Source organism: Psammomys obesus, unplaced genomic scaffold (assembly GCF_907164565.1).
Source record: "Psammomys obesus unplaced genomic scaffold, mPsaObe1.curated_primary_1811, whole genome shotgun sequence".
NCBI lineage: Eukaryota > Metazoa > Chordata > Mammalia > Rodentia > Muridae > Psammomys > Psammomys obesus.
In genome coordinates, this window is record NW_026592890.1 from 17244387 (window position 1) to 17265316 (window position 20930).

At 35.9% G+C, this 20930-nt stretch overlaps 1 protein-coding gene across 1 annotated transcript in view; it reads left to right on the forward strand.

The window, feature by feature from the left end:
• The window catches only part of Grik2 (glutamate ionotropic receptor kainate type subunit 2), a 510250-nt gene that overhangs the window by 281574 nt on the left and 207746 nt on the right, over positions 1-20930 (forward strand). Inside the window, exon 7 of the mRNA XM_055615949.1 lies at positions 4630-4803. Coding sequence (XP_055471924.1) covers positions 4630-4803 — 174 coding nt within the window. The remainder of the gene's footprint in view (positions 1-4629; positions 4804-20930) is intronic.

Sequence of the window (20930 nt, forward strand, 5' to 3'; positions counted from 1 at the left end):
CCTTCGTTTGGTCCTATTGAACTTGCAATGCTATCTATGTCTCATGAGTGCTAGGATTATATGTGTGTATCACGAGGCAATGCTTGTTTTTTTTTTAATCCATACAGTTAAGAGGTCTTCTTTCTCTTGTGAAGTAGATTTCTATCTTTATTATTAATCATTTCTTTCCCGTTTTCAATTTTCAGCCTCTATCCCATTTTCCTTTTGCCTTTAGATTGTCATATTTTAATGATCAATTATCACCTTTGCTTCAATAAAGACTAAATGCATGTGTGTATATTATTCATAGTTATTATAGACCAATTCTAGATATTCTGACATTGGTATAAATTCAAATCATTTAAATATTAATTTATTACTCTCCAAATCAATTACTCTTTGATTTCATTTAAAACTTTAAGTATTATTCTAAGATCATCCATCAAACTCTACTTATATTTTTCTCAACAATTTATATAGAAGCATTTTTCCATTTTGTTGATGAGCAGTCCAGTCAGTATTATTGCTATGTGTTCAAAATGTTAAACTTACTTTTCTTGGTTTGAGGGTCATTATTAAAATCCAGTAGTTCTCAATAGATTTTGTGATGACAATGATTTATCCAGGCAGGATTCTTGACACAGCAAGTATTATATTACATCAAACATCCTTGCTAAGAAACTTGGTAGTAGGAAGAAGATGGACGGGTTATTTTTCCTTATCACACAGTTCTAGACAATGCTATTAAAACTCGATTCAACATCATTGTAGAATTTTTGAGAAAAACCTCAGGTCTCATAGTTAAGAAAATAATGAAATAATTATTTTCAGATAGTTATAACACAAACTACTTCTACACTTCTCTACTTTAATTCTTTTTTATTTTAATTTATTTTTATATTAATTACAGTTTATTCACTTTGTATCCCAGCTGTAGCTCCTTCCCTTGCCCCCTCCCAATCCATCCCTCCATCATCTCCTCCCATGCCCTTCTCCAAGTCCGTTAAGAGGGGAGGTCCTCCTCCACTTCCCTCTGACCCTAGCCTATCAGGTCTCACCCGGACTGACTGCATTGTCTTCCACTGTGTCCTGGTAAATCTGCTTCATACCCTCAGGGTGAGGTGATCAAAGAGCCAGCCACTGAGTTCATATCAGAGACATTCCTGTTTGTCTTAGTAGGGCACCCACTTGGATACTGAACTGCCATGAGCTACATCTGAGCAGTTCTGTTATTTCCATGAATGGTCCTTGGTTGGAATATCAGTCTCAGAAAAGACCCCTGTGCCCAGATTTTTTGGGTTCTGTTGCTCTTATTATGGAGCTCCTATCCCTTCCATGTCTTTCTATCTCCCCCTTCTTTGCTAAGATTGCCTGCACTCTGCCCAAAGTCTGGTTATAAGCCTCAGTATCTGCTTTGATACCCTGCTGGGTAGAGTCTTCCAGAGGCCCCAGGTGGTAAGCTGCTGTCCAGTTTCCTGTTTTCTTCCTCTTCCAATGTCCATCCCATTTGCCTTTGTGAGTGAGCATTGATCATCTTACCCAGGGTCCTCCTTCATGCCTAGCTTCTTTAGATGTACAGAATTTAGTATGTTTATTCTATATTATATGTTTCCTATCTACTTTTAAATGAGTATATACCATGTGTGTCTTTCTGCTTCTGGAATGCCTCACTCAGGATGATCTTTTCTAGTTCCCACCATTTGCCTGCAAATTTCATGTTTTCCTTGTTTTTAATTACTGAGTAGTGGTCCATTGTGTAAATGTGCCACAATTTCTGTATCCGTTCCTCAGTTGAGGGACAACTTGATTGTTTCCAGGTTCTGGCTATTATTAATAAAGCTGCTACAAACATGGTTGAGCAAATGTCCTTATTGTGTACTTGAGCATCTTTTGGATATATGCTTAGTAGTGGTATAGCTGGATCTTGAGGAAGCACTATCCCTAATTATCAGAGAAAGCATCAGATTGATTTTCAAAGTGGTTGCATAAGTTCACATTCCCACCAGCAATAGAGGAGGGTTCCCCTTTCTCTACAACCTCTCCAGCATGTGTCATCCCTTGAGTTTTTGATCTTAGCCATTTTGATGGGTGTAATGGTAAAATCTCAGGGTCGATTTGATTTGCATTTCCTGATGACTAAGGATGTTCACCATTTCTTTAAGTGTTTCTCAGTCATTCTATGTTCCTCTACAGAGAATTCTCTGTTTAGCTCTTTAACACATTTTTTTAATTGGATTACTTGCTTTGTTGCTTTTTAACTTCTTGAGTTATTTATATATTCTGGATATTAACTTTCTATTAGATGTAGGGTGGGTGAAGATCCTTTCCCAGTCTGTAGGCTGTCGTTTTGTTCTGATGACAGTGTCCTTTGCTTTATGGAACATTTTCAGTTTCATGAAGTCCCATTTATTTATGGTTGATCTTAGAGCCTGTGCTGTTGGTATTTTGTTCAGGAAATTGTCTCCTCTTCCAATGAGTTCTAGGCTCTTCCCCACTTTTTCTTTTTTCTAAATTTTTTATTTGACTTTTATTAATTACACTTTATTCATTTTGTATCCCCCCATAAGCACCTCCCTCCTCCCCTCCCGGTCCCACCCTCTCTCCCTTTCTGCATGCATGCCCCTCCCCAAGTCCACTGATAGGGGAGGTCCTCCTCTCCTTCTTTCTGATCTTAGTCTATCAGTTCTCATCAGAAGTGGCTGCATTGTCAGGGTTCTAGGTTATCTCCACAGATAGTCCTTGGTTGGAGTATGAGTCTCTGGGAAGTTCCCTGTTTTCAAATTTTCTTGTTCTGTTGCTCTCCTTGTGGAGTTCCTGTCCTCTTCAGCTCTTACTATTTCCCACTTCTTACATAAAATTCCACTCACTCTGCACAGCATGGGTGGTTCAGTGGTAGAATTCCCACTTTTTCTTTTAACAGATTTAGTGTGTCTGGTTTTTGTTGAGGTCTTTGATCCACTGAGACAAAAGATTCTTTACTTTTGTCCAGGTGATAAATATGAAACTATTTGCATTTTTCTACTTGCAGACATTCAGTTAGACCAGCACCATTTGTTGAAGATGCTGTCTTTTTTCCATTGAATGGTTTTGGCTTCTTTGTAAAAGATCAAGTATCAATATATGTGTGGGTTTATTTCTGGGTGTTCTATTCGACTCCATTGATCGACAATTCTTTTTCTATGCCAGTACCATGCAGGTTTTATTACTGTTGCTCTACAGTACAGCTTGAGATCAAGGATGGAGATACCTTCAGATCATCTGTTGTTGTACAGGATCATTTTAGAAATTCTGGGTTTTTTTTGTTTTTCCATATGATGTTGAGAATTGTTCTTTCAAAGTCCGTAAAGAATTGTGTTGGTATTTTGATGGGAATTGCATTGAATCTGTAGATTGCTTTTGGCAGGATGGTCATTTTCACTATGTTAATCCTACCGATCTATGAGCACAAGAGATCTTTCCATCTTTTGATATCTTCTTCAATTTCTTTCTTCTGATACTTGAATTTTTTTGTTGTTGTTGTTTTTGTTTGTTTGTTTGTTTCAAACAGGTCTTTCACTTGCTTGCTTATAATCACACCAAAGTACTGCTATACTTTTCATTGATAGGCATAAAATACAATAGAAAACACTTGACATTGTTCTGAGTTGTGTTCTTCTGTACTATAGGATAATCTTTAAAATTTTAGTATTCAATTTATATAAACTAATGCAAAGAGATTAGATATATTTCATTCAAGATGCAAATAAATAATATATGCCAACATATACCAAGAAGGAAAAATAGTTAAATTGATAAGGAAAATTGAATTTAAAAATAAGCAACAGAACCAAAAAATCTGGGCACAGGGGTCTTTTCTGAGACTGAGACTCCAACTAAGGACCATTCATGGAGACAACCTAGAACCTTTGCTCAGATGTAGCTCAATGGCAGTATCCAAGTGGTTCCCTAGTAGGGGAACAGAGACTGTCTCTGACATGAATTCAGTGGCTGACTCTTTGATCACCTCTTCATGAGGGAAGAGCAGCCTTACCAGACCACAGATGAAGACAATACAGCCAGTCCTGATGAGATCTGATAGGCTATGGTCAGATGGAAGGGAAGGGGGACCTCCCCTATCAGTTGACTTGGAGAGGGGCATGGGAGGATATAAGGTAGGGAGGGTGAGACTAGGAAGGAATAAGGGAAGGAGCTCCAGCTGGGATACAAATTGAATAAAGTGTAATTAATATTGAAAAATAAAGATTTTAATTACAGCCTTATTTTGTAAATGGCTTTTCCAAGTAAATGCAAAAAGAGAAGCAAAAGTAAACCAGACAAAACAAAACTAGAATGTGACTAAATAGCAAGAGGTAGGGTAAAGAAAAATATGCATGCTTAAAACATAAGGCCAAACTAGAAAGATTATAGAAACACAAAATGTATGTTTCAGAAAGGCCAATTTTTTGTTGCTTAACTTATAATGTAAACAATATACATGTTCATGTACAAAGCTAACTCGTTTGCTTTGTAAAATCATAAGGTTATTTGATCTGTAAGACTTGGAATCACTGCTCTAAGTATCATAAGGGGAATATAAGAAGTGATGATTTCAGTACTGTAAACTTGTTAATTCAGTCTGCTTTTGGTGACACAAGACAATTTCTGTTTCAGGACCTCTTTGCTCTTGATGTGGAGCCCTACAGATACAGTGGTGTAAATATGACAGGGTTCAGAATACTAAATACAGAGAATACCCAAGTCTCCTCCATCATCGAAAAGTGGTCTATGGAACGGTTGCAGGCACCTCCAAAACCTGACTCAGGTTTGCTGGATGGATTCATGACGGTATGAACAACTACTTAACAATCATATTGTGTGTTTCTAAGCACTATTGCATGAATCGTTAAATTTCCTGGGTGCAAACAGTATTTTGATGTTTTGACAGAAAAGATATGATATCAGAGGTACTATTGCAAATAATTCTATTAGTTTTACATTGTCACCGGCCTGGTCTATACATGGTGGGACTTGGGAGAATGGATCTGATAAATGAGGTGGACTGAAGTCTTCTAAAATTGCTAAATATACTCAGTGTTTCAGACAATTTATACTCTGAAGGTTAAGGGAGGTCTCATAAGTAAAGTTCTCATGAGTTCAAGTTGTATACAATCACAAGGACAAGCCACATGTAGCAAAAGCATTTTTTTTTAATAGAGACACAGAAAGGATAGTTTAATCGTTAAATTGAATGATGAAAAAAGCAATAATGAGTAATCTGAGGTAAACTCATTCCTATATACTATCCTGGGGAGGTGCACAAAAACAGATTCCAAGAACAATTCTGTGTTTTGAAGAAACAGGTTACAAGATTCTTGTCTTGTTTTTTGGAGTTTTCTTATAAGAATTCAGAATTTTCCTCATATGACGCCATTACTGAACCGTGTACTGACTTCTTCCCCTTTTTAATTGTTTAATAGACTATCCAGAGTGGTTTTGATTTAAGATGTTGTATGTACATCTAGTTGTCATTTGTTGCATATGTATATGATAAACACCAAATTATAAACACAATCAATATTAGAACAGTGAAAAAATCATATGTTATATACTCTGACAGCAAGACCAGAAGTCTAAGCCATGTCCATTACTGTAAATATATTATTATATTGATCACAGAAATCTAGAGATAAGCTCAAAAAAGACCTATATGTTTATTAGTTCTATTATTTTGTAGAAAGTAAATACATATTTATCTCTAATAGAAATGCAAGTATTATGATGTCCTTTGAAAATGTTAGTGATTCAAGTCCCAAGGAAATATTAAACACAGTCTCTTCTTCAGATGGATGCATGAGACTATTATGGTCCAAAAGTCATTAGTAAAGTAACTTCTTTCTTGGTGCATCGGGTCTTAACTTGGTCCTGGTGGGAAGACTTGACTTCTCACATTGTCAACATCTCCTTTTGCCTTTAGCTGTAAGTTTGTTAACTTTCTGGTGACTCCCACTGTCTCCTTGCCTTCTGATGTTGTCCTTGGTGGCACAGGGCTGGAGGAGGCAAAGAGGAATCCATAATAGTTCAGTGGGGCCATTTGCAATGACAGATGCTTAAACCTCACGGGGCTATCTAAAGGTAGTTCAGAATGATCTGTAGAGAATTGTTTTTGAGCTCTAGAATATATATCACCCTGAGGCATTTTTTAAAATTAGGAATAAAAAAGGGAAAATGCAAGAAGATCCCTTGGTGCTTCCTCTTTTTTATTTTTTTTAATTTTAAAAGATTTTATTTCATTAACAGAAAACAATCATAAAATTTAGTCCACATAAAAATTTTCAGTTCTCATCTGTGCTTTCAAAAGGAGAAAGTGTGCATACATTCCAAAGATACTAATTTAGTATGACAAAATCAGAACCTATTGTTTTTAAAGTAATATAATTTCTTTGCCAAGGGAATCAGTGAATAATTGCACCGCTTAATTTAGACGGGTGCTACTCAACATTCCTAATTCTGTGATCCATTAGTACATTTTCCCATGTTGTGGTAGCCACCCAAAATGTATTTTTGTTGCTTCTTCATAACTGTAATTTTTCTATTGTTATGAATCATAATGTAAATATATGCATATCTGATATAGGATATATAGGATATCTGATATATGACCTTGGTGGAAGGGTTGCTTGACCCCCAAAGAGTCATGACATATAGGTTGAAAACCACTGGTCTAGGTGATTTTAGTCATTTGCGAATCACCTCTTTCTTATTTTTAAAATCACTGTTGTTTTAACATGTTATGACTCCTTTTCAGTTATTCTCTAGTCTTGAGAATTAAATAATACTGTGATATAGAGTGCACGTCAGATGATTATTATTCTATTCTTTACTGAAGTTTTAAATTTTTTACTACTTTAGGCTGGTCCATTGTCCAATTTGATAGAAGTAGGCACTCCTGTAACGGCAAAAGTTTGTATAATAGAAGAGTACACTGCAGAAGCATTCTATGACGATTGAGGTACAGCGCAAATAAATTTAGAAACACTTATGAATGCAAACATGAATAGAGGGTGTATGAGGCACAACACCAAAGTTAGTAACATCCATCTGCCATAATTTATTAGTGTATTTACCTCTGGGATCAACTCCACCTATCTGATGATGACAGTGTAAGGGAGCACAAACATGACATTCCTGTGTGAGTTTTCACTTTTATCCAAGCAGGATAGGGTATCATACACACATTCTGCTAGCATTATTGTATAGATGTTGATGTTCCTATTCTGGAGAAATAAAAACAGCCAGGTTAATATATCAGCTATATTATTTCCTTCTGCAATAAAACTTGGAAGGTTAGAGTGTGCAATGTTATGAATAATAAACATAGAATTATGTGCATTTTAAGCAGATGTGGTAGTTCCTGTAGTAATGAGAGCATAAGAGAATGCAAAAACAACAAACAAAACAAAAAGCAGTTTCTGTTGCTGGAAATAATTCTACAATATAAGCAGAATCTGAAACAATACGGTAAGGGTTTTGGAATTGACCATAATAAACGAATCAAAACAGCCAGTTCTCTCGCAGGACTGAAGAAAAAGAAGTATTGATAGACTGATAAATATCTGGACCATGGATCTTTCCTATACCTGTAGATGAGCAATCAATAAAATAAGTACTGCCTTTGGAATGGGAGAAGACTGGACAAGTTTTGAAACCACAAATCCAGTTCATATGAGAAAAATCCCATAGCTTACTAGCTTGATGATGATTTCCAATCCTTGCATAATAATCTGAAAATGAAATTGGAAAACCTTCACAGTGTTGCAAAGCTATTAAAAAACTATTGTTAATTAAGGGTAATATAGAACATCAAGGGTCAGATCCCTATACTTTTTGACATCTATAGGGTTTTCCCCTGATTTACCTATTGAGCAAGTAGAGTAAGATCCGGTATAAAAGTAACTTTTATTTGCCAGATTCAGTGGTGATCTCACGCCATCTGTCCTGGAAGCTTCTAGCCTCTTTACAATCTAACCGAGGCCTAGAATGTTTTCAGCATCTGAGATTTACTGCGGAATAAGCTTTCCCTTTCTAGCTCTTTCTGAATTTTGGCTGGCTGATTCAATTCAGCTATTCTGGCTCAAACTCCTCTCAAAGGTGACTAATTCAAACTGGCTTCTCTCATTTTCTTACTGAATTGCTCTGCTTGGCCTCAGACTAACTCTAGTAATCTGTTCTAATTTCCTTTCTCATTCTCTGGCTATTTCTGTCTGCACCTGTGTCTAGCTTGTTCTGTGTACGACCTGTCTCTGTATAACTGTCCTGGTAAAAACTGTCTCTCAGGTTCACAAACTGAACTGCCACCAACTGAACTGCCGTGAACTCAACTTCACTCCACTAACTCTCAATCAACTCCCAACTCAACTGACTGACTCATCTCAACTCTACTGTACTGTCTTCTCTATTGAACTCTCTATTATCTATATTCAACCCTTCTCCTTTCTCTACTGTACTGCCTTCTCTGCTGAACTCTCTTCTGTACTCTACTCTATTGTCTTCCCTACTCTCTCTCTCTATTGTTCCCTATCTACTGTCTCGACCCTACAATACTGCTCTTAAGTAGCTTCTCTTTCCTGTCCTCTTGAGAGCTGGGTTTATCTTATCTCTGACTCCTTCTGTCAAATCTCCATTGTTTCTGCCTCTCAATTAAGATATCACTACCCAACTTGGTTGTTTCCTTCTGCAAATTAAAGTAATCTGCATTGTTTGGAATTAAAGGTGTGTGCTAAGGGTGTGTCTGCATTCAAGCCAAAGGGATCAAAGGTGTGCTGGATTAAAATTTCTCTACAGTAAGCAGTTAGTGTTTTATGGTTCTTATGGTGTAAATGAATTCATTCCAAAGGTTTATCCTCTTGTGCTATGACACCCGCAGAAGAAAATTTGGTGGGGAAAACAAGTGCAATGGAAGTGAAGGATTCGAGTGATACGCAAATCCCTCATTTAGCCTCGATTCAAATAGGTTTAGTCCTTACTTTACCTCTCAAGATAATATGCAAGGACTATATAACACTGTATCTCCTTCTAGACTTTTAAATAGATTGGATAGTGCATAATTCAGTATTCCTAAAGCAGGGCCTAGCTAATTAATATTTCATAGTAATTTCTGAACATTGTTAAGTGTTTTTAAACTGTCTTGTTGAATGGAGATTGTATGTGTGTGTTTGTGTGTGAATAATTGTTCTAGTAATTAGTCCCAAGTATTGCAGTTTCTGACCTTTGTATGTTTCCAGGTGCAAAACTCTTTTTATGTAGCATATCTTGATTTATGTCATGTATGGACTGTAGCCCTTCCTATTTGGAAGTGGCTAACAATATTATCCACATAATGAATAACATAAGCCTAAAGGAAGGCCTACCTCACAAGCTCTAAAACCTTTCTTTTGTAGTATTGCCACATAGTAAGAAAGTTTTTCATGCCTAAGGTAATATCAGTACTGATATTCATGATTTAGTAAGGGAATGGAAAAGGTAAAATGTACTTACTTTATCATTAGGGTGAATATATATAGTATAAAAGCAATCTTTTAAATCTAAAATTATTTTTCACTTTTTAATTTTTTTATGATTTATTCACTTTATATCATAATTGTAGTCCCCTCAATTGTCCCTCCCTTATCCCACTCTCCCTCTCTCTTCTCCCTTCACTCCCCTCACTTAGACCACAGAAAGGGGGAGCCCTTCCCCTCCTACCATCTGACTCTAGCTTATCAAATCTCATCAGGACTGTCTGGATCCTTTTCCTCTGTGGCTTGCAAAGGCCACCCCACCAGGGAGAAGTGATCAAGCTGCAGGTAATAGAGTCCAAGTCAGAGACAGTCCCTGAGGCACCCACATGAATATGAACTGCCTATTCAACTGGCCACATTTGAGCAGAGGGCCTACGTCCTCTTCATGCATGGTCCTTGGTTAGTGTTTCAGTCTCTACAGGCACCACTGTGCCCAGATTTCTTGGCTTTGTTGGTCTCCTTGTGGAGCTCCTGTCCGTTCTGGATCCTTTTATAACTCTACTTTTCCAGAAGACTTCCTGCACTCTGCCCAAGTTTGGCTGTGAGTCTCAGCATCTGCTTCAATCCCCTGCTTGGTGGAGTCTTTCAGAGGACATCTATGGCCAGATCTCCTCCTGTTCCTTCTCTTCAACCACTTCAGTTGCCTACTCTATTTGCTGTTCTGAATGAGAATTAAGCATCTTCCTTAGAGTCCTCCTTGTTATTTAGGTCTGTGGATTTCCCAGCTTTACCACTTCTGGGCATATACCTGAAAGATTTTCCACCATACAACAAGGGCAATTGCTCAACTATGTTCATAGCAGCTTTATTCATAATAGCCAGAATCTGGGAAATAACCTAAATGTCTCTCACATGCAGCATGGATAAAATTGTGGTACATATACACAACCGAATACTACTCAGCTGTTAAAAACAAGACAATCATGAAATTTGCAGGCAAGTAGATGGAACTAGAAAAGATCATCCTGAGTGAGGTAACCCAGAATCAGAAAGACAAGCAAAGTGTACACTCATTTATATGGGGATATTAGCCATATATAACTACACTAAAATCTATAAACCGAAGGAAGTTAAATCTAAAACTATTTTTTTATTAATTCAATTTACATCTCAGTCATAGGCCCCTCCCTCTTCTCCCAATTATACCCTACCTCCCTCATCCCCTCTTTCCTATTTCTCAGAATAGGAGAGCCCCTTACCTAGATACCCCAGCTCATCTATTCACATTAAAGGCTAAACTTTAGGAATAGCTATGAGCATAGGTAAACCAGGCTGTAAACCTCCTATTTGCCACATGGTGGCATTAACATTCTGTAAGTCAATCAACAATCTCCATTTGCCAAAATTTTAAAATTACAAACAACAACAGCAACAAAAAAGCAGGAGAATTCCAGGAAGAAAAAGAAGGTTTTTTTGTGCCCATTCTCCAACTGTTCTCTAAATAACTGGTGACCATCCTGTAACTTTACTTTAGAAAGGGACCATTGAAGTGTTCATTCAGACCCATTAGATTATCACGTAATGTTTATAGGTGATAGTTTTTCAATGCCCCCTTTGAAATCCTTTTTTATGTTTATTTTGTCCTTGTGGGAATATAGGCTCCATAATCTCTTGCAATTCTTTCCTTAGTCTTTTTTTTTTTCATTTGAATATCCCATTCTTCTCATTAGCCCATGTACTTCTGAAGAATAGATAGCATTTGAGGTGGGAATACATATTTCTGCATTAGTTTGATGTAGGAAGTCTCTTCCCCAAAGTTATATTGGAGGGTCATTCTATGGTTATAACAGAAAATATCAGCTGTAGAATCAATTAATCCTCTAAAACTTTTTACTTTTAGTTTATATCCAATAGTGGATGCCTTTTTTTTTTTTTTGCTTCAATAATGTACTAAAGGCTGCAACTTTATCCTCCTTCATGAAGCACATTTTTTTTTTTTTTTGCGCGTGTGAGTACGAAGGGGCTACCTAAAGCAAAAATAATAATTTGCATTTTCTCCTGCTTTAAATTGCTAATCAGTGGGCACAGTGATCATAACTGCAGTTTTTTCCTATATAATCATCATTAATGATTCTTGTATGTACTACAATTTCTTTTATGGATAAACTACTGAGACCCAATAAAAGTCTAACTGTTCCAGGCAGTATAGGCCCCCAATATCCTGTATATAACTTAAAAAGACATTGAAGAGGAGAAATGGCAATATCTTTAGGGCAAGGAATATCAATAACAGCACTTTCTTGAGTAAGAGCTTGTAACAAAGGATTCGATTGATTTGTAATCTGAAGCTGGCACAAAAGTTACTGTTACTGGCCTGGGGGAGGGGCAATCCATTTCTAGTTGCTGACTGCTGTTGTTGCTAGGCAGTGACCTGCCAACCTTACCATATTTAGATTGGCATTCCTTAGCCCAGTGTTTTCCTTTCTTGCACTTAGGGCATAAGCCAGGAGCTCACTGATTTTAAGAGCAGTTTACATTGTTTCTTTAAGTGGCCAGTTTGGCCCGCAATTGAAACATTTTGTTGGACTGTGTCTTTGAACAGCATAGATTTCTAAAGCAGCTAATTTTGTTCTATGTTTTTAGGTCTCTGCTTTTCTACTTAACTTCAGAAAGTCTATAACATCTTTCCCCTTCTGAGATCTGATTATCCCTTGGAAGTCTTCATTGGTATTGCCAAAATCAGCTATTTTAATAATTTCTCTTGAATTTGTTCCCCTTTTACTTGTTTCTGAAAAGCATAGTTGAGTCTTCCTGTGAAATCAGCATAAGGCTCACAGAAACCCTTATATAATTTTTATATAACTACACCCGAAGTCAGATCCTGTATCAATTTCTGTCCAAGTAGACATAGGTATATCTCTAACATGTGGGAGGTCTGCAGGAAGTATATCATTCAGCTGATAATACTGATACCCATCTACCAGTAACTTAGCATTTCATATGTGACATTCCCACCATCACCCTTAGTCCTAGTTTTTTAACTTTTTTATGGGCCAAATTTGCCACTGAAGAAATTGTGAAGGGATATGAACCACTTTAAAAATTATATAAAAATACTATGGCAACCATTGTAGGTGATTGCTTCAACAAAAAAAATTTTTTTTTCATAACTATATAGCACAGTAGGTCCATATAAAGCACAGACCTTTTAAAAATATTTCATTATATCCATGTCTAATCACAATAAACATTTTAATTTCGTTGAAATTGCACTGGAAATACCAAGCACCGCTCATGAGGCTGAGGAGGAATTAGTAAGCAAGTTCCTTTCCCTTGCTGTGTGCTCTTGCTTGCCTGGGCTTTTAAAGTTAGTTTTTCATAGGCTCTTTCAGGACATTTCAAAATGGAGATAATTCAAGGATATATTGATTATCAAATTTCCTACCCCATGCTTCAGGATCATCTCCAGGCTATGGAAGCTATGTAGCTAAAGGAGGGTTCAGTAAGGAGGCTGAAGATTCACCAATGATGTCATTGTCCTTAGCACTGTTTTTACTTTCAATTCTGCCTAACTGGGGAAAAAAAAATCTTTTAGCCTTATTTACAAATTTTAAAATTTAATCATCATGTTTATATTCATTCAAGGAATATAGCCATCTCTTCCTTATGATTAATACCATCCTTGTCTTTCCTAAGTATGGAAACAGTCCAGAACAATGCCTTCCTAACACTATTTAGGATCCTGTCCTGTATGTCGTCATCTAATGTTCCTTCTTCTGGAAATCAGGGAGAATAATCATAAAGAACTTGAAAGCAGTCTAATAGTTGTGATTTTAATGTGGTGCTCCTTCTTAAAAACAAACAAACAAAGATGCACAAGCTAACTCCCCGCCCCCCACCACACACACTGGTTTCTGCCACATTATTTCAATTCACCTACTTCTGTGAGGGTGGGAACCACTCTACCTCATAGTTCACTTCAGGTCCCTGTTCAGAAAACTTGTGAGACCTGGAAACATCGAGCTGAGAAATGAGGCTGACTCATGCAATAGCCAACTTTATTCAGTCCATCAGATAGTATACTCTGAGGGTTAAGAAAAGTCACAGGAGTGAAGTTCTCTTTTGTTCAAGCAGTATACAATCACAAGGAGAATCTGCATTGGCAAAACAATGTTTTTCCATAGAGACTTATAAAGGATAGTTTAAAGTTTTAATTGAATGACAGCAGCAAGCAATAGTGAGTAATCTGAAGTAAACTTACTTCTGTACACTATGCTTCAGGGAAGCAGAAAAGCACATTCCAAGAACAATTCTTTGTTTTAAAGATACTGACGTCACAAGACTCTTACCTTGTTTTCTTCCAGTGTTCTCATCACCACCAGTACAACATTAAAAATATTTCTTTTGTTTTAATCATAAAAATTAACTTCACAAACTTTTATCTTTAATTTAAAGAAAATCCTGTGAGAGAACTTTTACTCCTCTAAACATAAAGCAACAACTGGGTGGTTCTAGTTATTTGATTTTGATATAAAATAAATTTGAGACTTTATCAGAAAAACATACTTAAATAACTTAAGATGAAAGTAGTTTTCTTTTTCCAAAGTATTGCCAGGTTTAAAATATACTGAAACATTAAAAAATATACACATTTTTTAACTATCATTTGAAGATGATAAATAAAAATTTTAGACTTAAGACAATGCTATTATAATAATTAAACTATAAGCTATATGAAGTAGTTTTTATAATTGTATATTTTTCTATATTCTTGATTTTTATGATTTTCTTTTAAATTTCAAAATGGAATTCAACATTTATGCTAGAAAACTACTCGAATATTTTAGAAAAGCAGGCCAGTAGGCTTCACTGCAGTCTTAACACTGTTTTGCTCTGATAATTCTGCTCATAGTTCCAGAATTAGCAAATCTGTTTCTACATGAGAATCACAAACATTATCCAAGGTTATCAAATAATCCCTGCACCACAATGTTTCTACGTGTGGCACCTGAAATAAAGAGCTTAATGACTTGTAGCAACTTAGGTGGATGACTGCAAAGCAGATAAATAAAAGAGAAGGTGTATCAATTTCTCTTCTGGAGAGGCAGAGGTGCTTGGAGAGACTTAATTTCCCAGAAGGTGAAAAGGAGTGCTGGGCAGAACGTAAGCTTGCCTTCTCTCCTTACCCCAGGTCTCTTCTCTTTCTATCTGATCTTTTGAATTTGTAAGTGATTTTGAATTGAAATGAACTGCTGAAAAAACATCTTGACTATTGAAAGTTCTAGGCAGTATACAAGGAACTTGAATTTGAAAAAGAAATTATGTAACAGAATTTAGAGTGCTGCGCTGCCTCTTAAGTGGAATATTAAACTAGGAGAACGTGTAAAATTCCTTCATGGAATTCATAATTACCTCTTCATTCATGTGTTTTGAGTCTTTGGTAACTGTAAAGATCGATGAGGCTTGTCAGATATCTTTAAGGTAAACATTAGATTACCATGGAATAATTTTGAAAGTAAACAGAAGGTTTATCATTAAAGGTTTTTCTTTTTATTTCTTAAAAGGTGGATCTTCATAGGCTTTTTCTTAAAAGGCTATGTTTTCGCAATCTTCATACTGGAAAGTTGATAGAAATTTTAAACTATTTTCATTATCATAATACAAAGAATGTACAGATTTGGGTGTGCTGAGGACCAAGCCCAGTACCTCCAGACTACTTGGCACTAACAACTCTACTATACCCCCAGCCAAAAAGATGGTTTATTATACAATAGTAGTTATGCATATAAAATACACTTGATTCTATAAAAAAAACATCTTTATTAGATATGGATTAAATTTTCAGTATATTGATTCCTTGATCAAATACTTTTTCTCTCAAGCATTTGAGTCATAAGTCATTATACATGTAGGAGAGGGACGCAATAGTCAATTTCCTTCAGAATCAATAAAACCAGGAAATGAAGATGGTATGAGTCAGAAAAGAAAAGAATTATAGCCTGGCAATATGGCATTGGCAACCTTCCCTCATGAGATTGCAGTATTTATGTATTTCTTTTTCTTTTCACCCATGAGTCCATGAAAATAAAATTATCAGCAAAGTTCTTAGTCCTTGAAGCAAGGCCTGTCATTATCAGTATCATAGTCATTTGCCACCTCATAAGATCACAATGTTAGAGTTTTACATTCTTTATGTCTGAACTATAAAAGGAAACAACAAATTCAATTCATACATTTTTTTTTCTGGATGATTTGGCATCTTAATTGTCATCTTAGGATAACTATTAATTATCTAAATGACTATTAAAAAAGAGACCATGTCTGCAGTTTTATTTTGTTCTAGTATGAACACTCGTCTTATCAATGATAGGTATGGCTACATATTATAATCAATTTATATTCTCAGCTTCCAAGACATGAGTTTTTATTGCAATACTCTGTCTCTATTTTTCATTCTCTGCTGAAGGATCACATCTGTTCATGCTTCTGCAAGTGTGGAAGTTCCACTCTGTCCTTCACTGTATAATTAGCTGTCGTTTCCCTCAATATTTTGTCCAGATACCTTCTGTCATCAATGAGCAATTGCTCTCAACTGAAAATTCACTTTGAACCATTACTATAGGTTGGGAGCACAGAGATTTATGATGGTTTTATTATTATTTATTTGTTGAATTTACAGTAATCTCACTCAAGAGAACTAAATCAGGTGCAAACACTTTGATTAAACTTTGAATAGTCTAGATGCAACCTAGAAAATCTGCCCAGTGTACACATACTAATGAGAATGTACTCATCCTCATCGCTCTTTCAGTGACATGATTGTCAACAATGTACTTTTCCCCACCCTTACTTTACATTTCAAAACATACTCCTTCCTTACAATAAATTTCGGATGACCTAGTTGCCTCTCTGTTGAATTAGTTGACTCTCCCAGATACTTTATAAATATTTTTCCATTTACCTACTTTATATATGATTACATATTCAAAATTAACTCTAATGCTTCTGTTTGTTTTCATACTCTTTTCCAATAGATTAAGGGTTTCAGTTTGGAATGGCAAAACTAGATAGTGTCATCTTTGAAGACCTGTGTTTAGTTTATTTGGTAGAGAAATATTTTTGTGAATGTTCAAAGAAAAGGTGAGTCTTATGAGTTCAAATTCCAATGGATTCTATATACAATTTCTTTAGTAACAAGCTACGACATCTTAAATTTTCTTTTAAAATGTAATTGTATTAAATTAAAGACAAGTATTTCCTCCACAAAATCCACAGCATAAAATTATGTCCAGAAGCTTGATGGCCACTCTAGCAGTAACTGACCAGTTTTTGAGGAAGGGAATAGAGACAGAAGAAAAACAAAATCAAAACAATATATGAGAAGACAAGTTTACTTTTCATTATAACTGCCACCTGGCCTTGTTGCTGTCTACTTGTTTAATTAGAAGTATCTGCTCTTCTTCAACGCAGTAAGAATTAAGATTAATGGCCCCAATTAAACTGAGATGGTGTTCGAGGTTTTACTGAGCAGGTAGACCCAGCTCCGTGACTGGTTAGGAATAAATACTTGCATTTTGAAAAAGTTGATCCATCTCACACGCACAAAACAACCCAGAAAATGTGTGTTAAGAGGTAGCAAAGTGATGAATTAATTACAGTTTCTTAGAGCAATTTTAGATGGTTAGGAAGACAGTGTTAGCACTAGTGAGCAAAATGAAAGACTTTAAAAAGGAAATGACCACGTCTTATATTGTTTTTGGCATATTTTAACTTTGACAGTCTCCTCATGTTGCATTTCTTTCACCTGATTCCCACTTCTTCCAACAATTTATTTTAAAGAAGTGTATTGCTTTCCATTTATATTAAACACAAGGATCATCAAGATTAACAGGCAAGCAAACATCCAACAAATGGAAATAAAAATCATCGAAGTATCGTTGTGACTATATCTACCTCCTTAAATGGAGGTTACAGTCACGCAGTGTATGTGACTCAGTTTTGTCTGACTTGTACACTGAGCCCTGTTGGAAGACCTCATTTCCAATTAGGCCAATAAACTTTACCACAGCAAGTTTTCTTTCCGATATTTTCTGTTAACTTCTTAGCCTTTTCTTAAAAACATGTAATGTTTTAAGATTTTATTAACATAATTTTATATCTGTTGGTTTTATTCTTATTATCATGACAAAGAGAGACCTTGAAGTCAACAATGTAGTCAAAGATGACGGAAAATTTCTGAGATATTTTATAGTGTGTAATGAAGTGATAAGCAAGGAATTCCTTCATTATTCTTACATATGATTGATTTAGTGAATGGTAAAGACATGAAATATGTAGCATGAAGAACAACGTAACAATATATCATCATTTTACAATCTATCAGTGTTTCAGATGGACAAAGCTGCAAGTTAAATCTGATTACGAAAAACTGAGATGACCTAAAAACCTATATTGTTTCACTAATATTGATTATTCCATTTAATTGCTCTTGTTTGTTGGGAGATTGGATAATCAGAATATATGTAAAGTTGACAAGAGATGGAGTGTTTGTTTTCAGTGATTATTCCTTATTTTAAAAAATAATGGTTGCGATGATGCACTGTTACAATGATCACAATTTTTTAAGGGCAATTTTTTTAAAACTGTAAAAACCTTTCACTTAGGAAAAAAAAAAAAAGGCTTAATCAAAAAAGGCTTACGCCACCACAAAGACCAAAATTTATCTTTGAAGCATTGATATAAGAGTCTATAATCCAGAATGATAAAACATAAGCTTTATCATAGTGCTTGCAATGTTCTCCAGCATGTTTTGTTTTGTGTGTGTGTGTGTGTGTGTGTGTGTGTGTTTGTGTGCGCTCGTGCATGCACGCAAGCGCGTATATGTGTTTATTTTGTTTTGTTTTTCTATTTAAAAGTACAAGGAAATAAAAGAAAAGTTTTTCTTACTTATTTTCAGATCCTTTTCTGGGATCTTGTTAGTCGACTGATAGATAAAAACTAACCAAGCAGTTTGTCCCTGAGCACAGTACTCATACAATCTAGAGATCTCCGAGATGAGTGGTTCAGAGGATAAGTGGACTTGTGGCTTGTACACAAGAACAGCAATATGTAGAAAAATAACAGGACAGTGAAGGATTTCATTTTACTGAATATTAAGTTAAGGTGGCAAATTGTGAGGAGGTAAACCATTAGAAGATGAGGGGAAGTTACTGAATTTCTTGTGCAGCTTCTTCTTTGTGGTTATAGTTTACATACAGTATTCTTCACTTTCTTGCCATATAGCTTAAAATGCCAGAGAGGATAAATCAATACAGTAATCCTATTTCCAAATATTATTATTTAATTTTAGACAATTTAATTTCTTGAGACTCACTTTGTAAATAGAGTAAATATTTTATAATGATCCATAGAAGTACATATTTTGTAAAAGGGAATAATTTTTTAGAATGTGATTGTTGGAAAATCACTTGGTATTTTAAAACTATCTTGTTATTGCTTCTTTTTATCCAGCATCTACCTATAGTACAAATTTTAACACAATGCACCATAGTTTATAAATGTGTTCTTTATTATCTTCTTATATGAAACACTGCAGTTTCCTTGCATTTTACTAGATGAATTGACAGAGAATATTTGTTTTTATTTACTTATTTATTTTAATAATTACAGTTTATTCACATTGTATTCCAGCTGTACCCTCCTCCTTCATCCCCTCCCAATACCACCCTCCCTCCCAAATGTCCTCCCACGCACTTTAACAAGTTCACTGATAGGAGAGGGCCTTCGTTCTTTCCCTCTGACCCTAGCCTATCAGTTCTCATCAGGACTAGTTGCATTGTCTTCCTCTGTGGACTGGTATGGCTGACCACCCTACTCATGGGGAGGTGATCAAAGAATCAGCCACTGAATTCATGCCAGAGACAGTCTCTGTTCCGATTACTGGGAACCCACTTGGAGACTGAGCTGATATGGGCTACATCTGTACAGGTTATCTAGGCTATCTCCACGAATGGTCCTTGTTTGGAGTATCAGTCTCAGAAAAGACCCCTGGGCCCAGATGTTTAGGTTCTGTTGCTCTCCTTGTGGAGCTCTTGTTCCCTCCAGGTCTTTCTGTCTCCCCCTTCTTTCATAAGATTCCCGGCACTCTGCTGAAAGTTTGGCTATTAGTCTTGGCATATGCTTTGATAACCTGCTAAGTAGAGTCTTTCAGAGGCCCTCTGTGGTAGGCTCCTGTCTTGTTCCCTGTTTTCTCCCTCTTCCGATGTCTATCCTTTTTGCCTTCCTGAATGAGGACTGATCATCTTACCCAGGGTCTTCTTTCTTGCCTAGCTTCTTTAGGTGTACAGATTTTAGTATATTAATCCTATAGTATATGTCTAATATCCACTTATAAGTGAATATATATCATGTGTGTATTTCTGCTTCTGGGAAACCTCACTCAGGATGAGCTTTTCTAGTTCCCACCTTGCAAATTTCATGTTTTCCTTGTTTTTAATAGCTGAATAGTATTCCATTATATAAATGTACCACAATTTCTGTGTCTATTCATTTATTGAGGAACATCTGGTTTGTATCCAACTTATACTGTTATGAATAAAGCGGCTATGAAAATGGTTGAGCAGGTGTCTTTGTTGTACTTGAGCATATTTTGGATATATGCTAGAAATGGTATAGGTGGATCTTGAGGTAGCACTATTCCTAATTGTCTGAGAAAGCTCCAAATTGATTTCCAAAGTGGTTGCACAAGTTTACATTCCCACCAGCAATGGAGGAGGGTTCCCTTTTCTCCACATATTCTCCAGCATGTGTTGTCACTTGAGTTTTTTATCTTAGCCATTCTGATGGGTGTAAGGTAAAATCTCTGTGTCATTTTCATTTGCATCTCCCTGATGGCTAAGGACATTGAGCATTTCTTTAAGTGTTTTTCTGCCATTCTATATTCCTCTCAGAGAATTTTCTGTCTAGCTCCCCCCATTTTTTAATTGGATTACTTGATTTGTTGCTTTTTAACTTCTTCATATATTCTGGTTATTATTCCTCTGTTAGATACATGGTTGGTGAAGACCCTTTCCCAGTCTGTAGGCTGTCATTTTGTTCTGATGACATTGTCCTTTGCTTTACAGAAGCTTTTCAGTTTTGTGAGGTCCCATTTATTGATTGTTGATCTTGGAAACTGTGCTGCTGGTGTTCTGTTCAGGAAGTTTTCTCTTGTGCCAATGAGTTCAAAACTTTTCCCCACTTTTTCTTCTAACAGATTTAGTGTGTCTGTTTTTATGTTAAGGTCTTTGATCTACTTGAACTTTATTTTTAGCAGGGTGATAAATATAAATCTATTTGCATCCAGTTAGACCACCAACATTTGTTGAAGATGCTGTCTTTTTTCCATTGTATGGTTTTAGTTTCTTCTTCAAAAATCAAGTATCCATAGGTGTGTCAGTTTATACCTGGGTCTTCGAATCGATTCCATTGATCTAC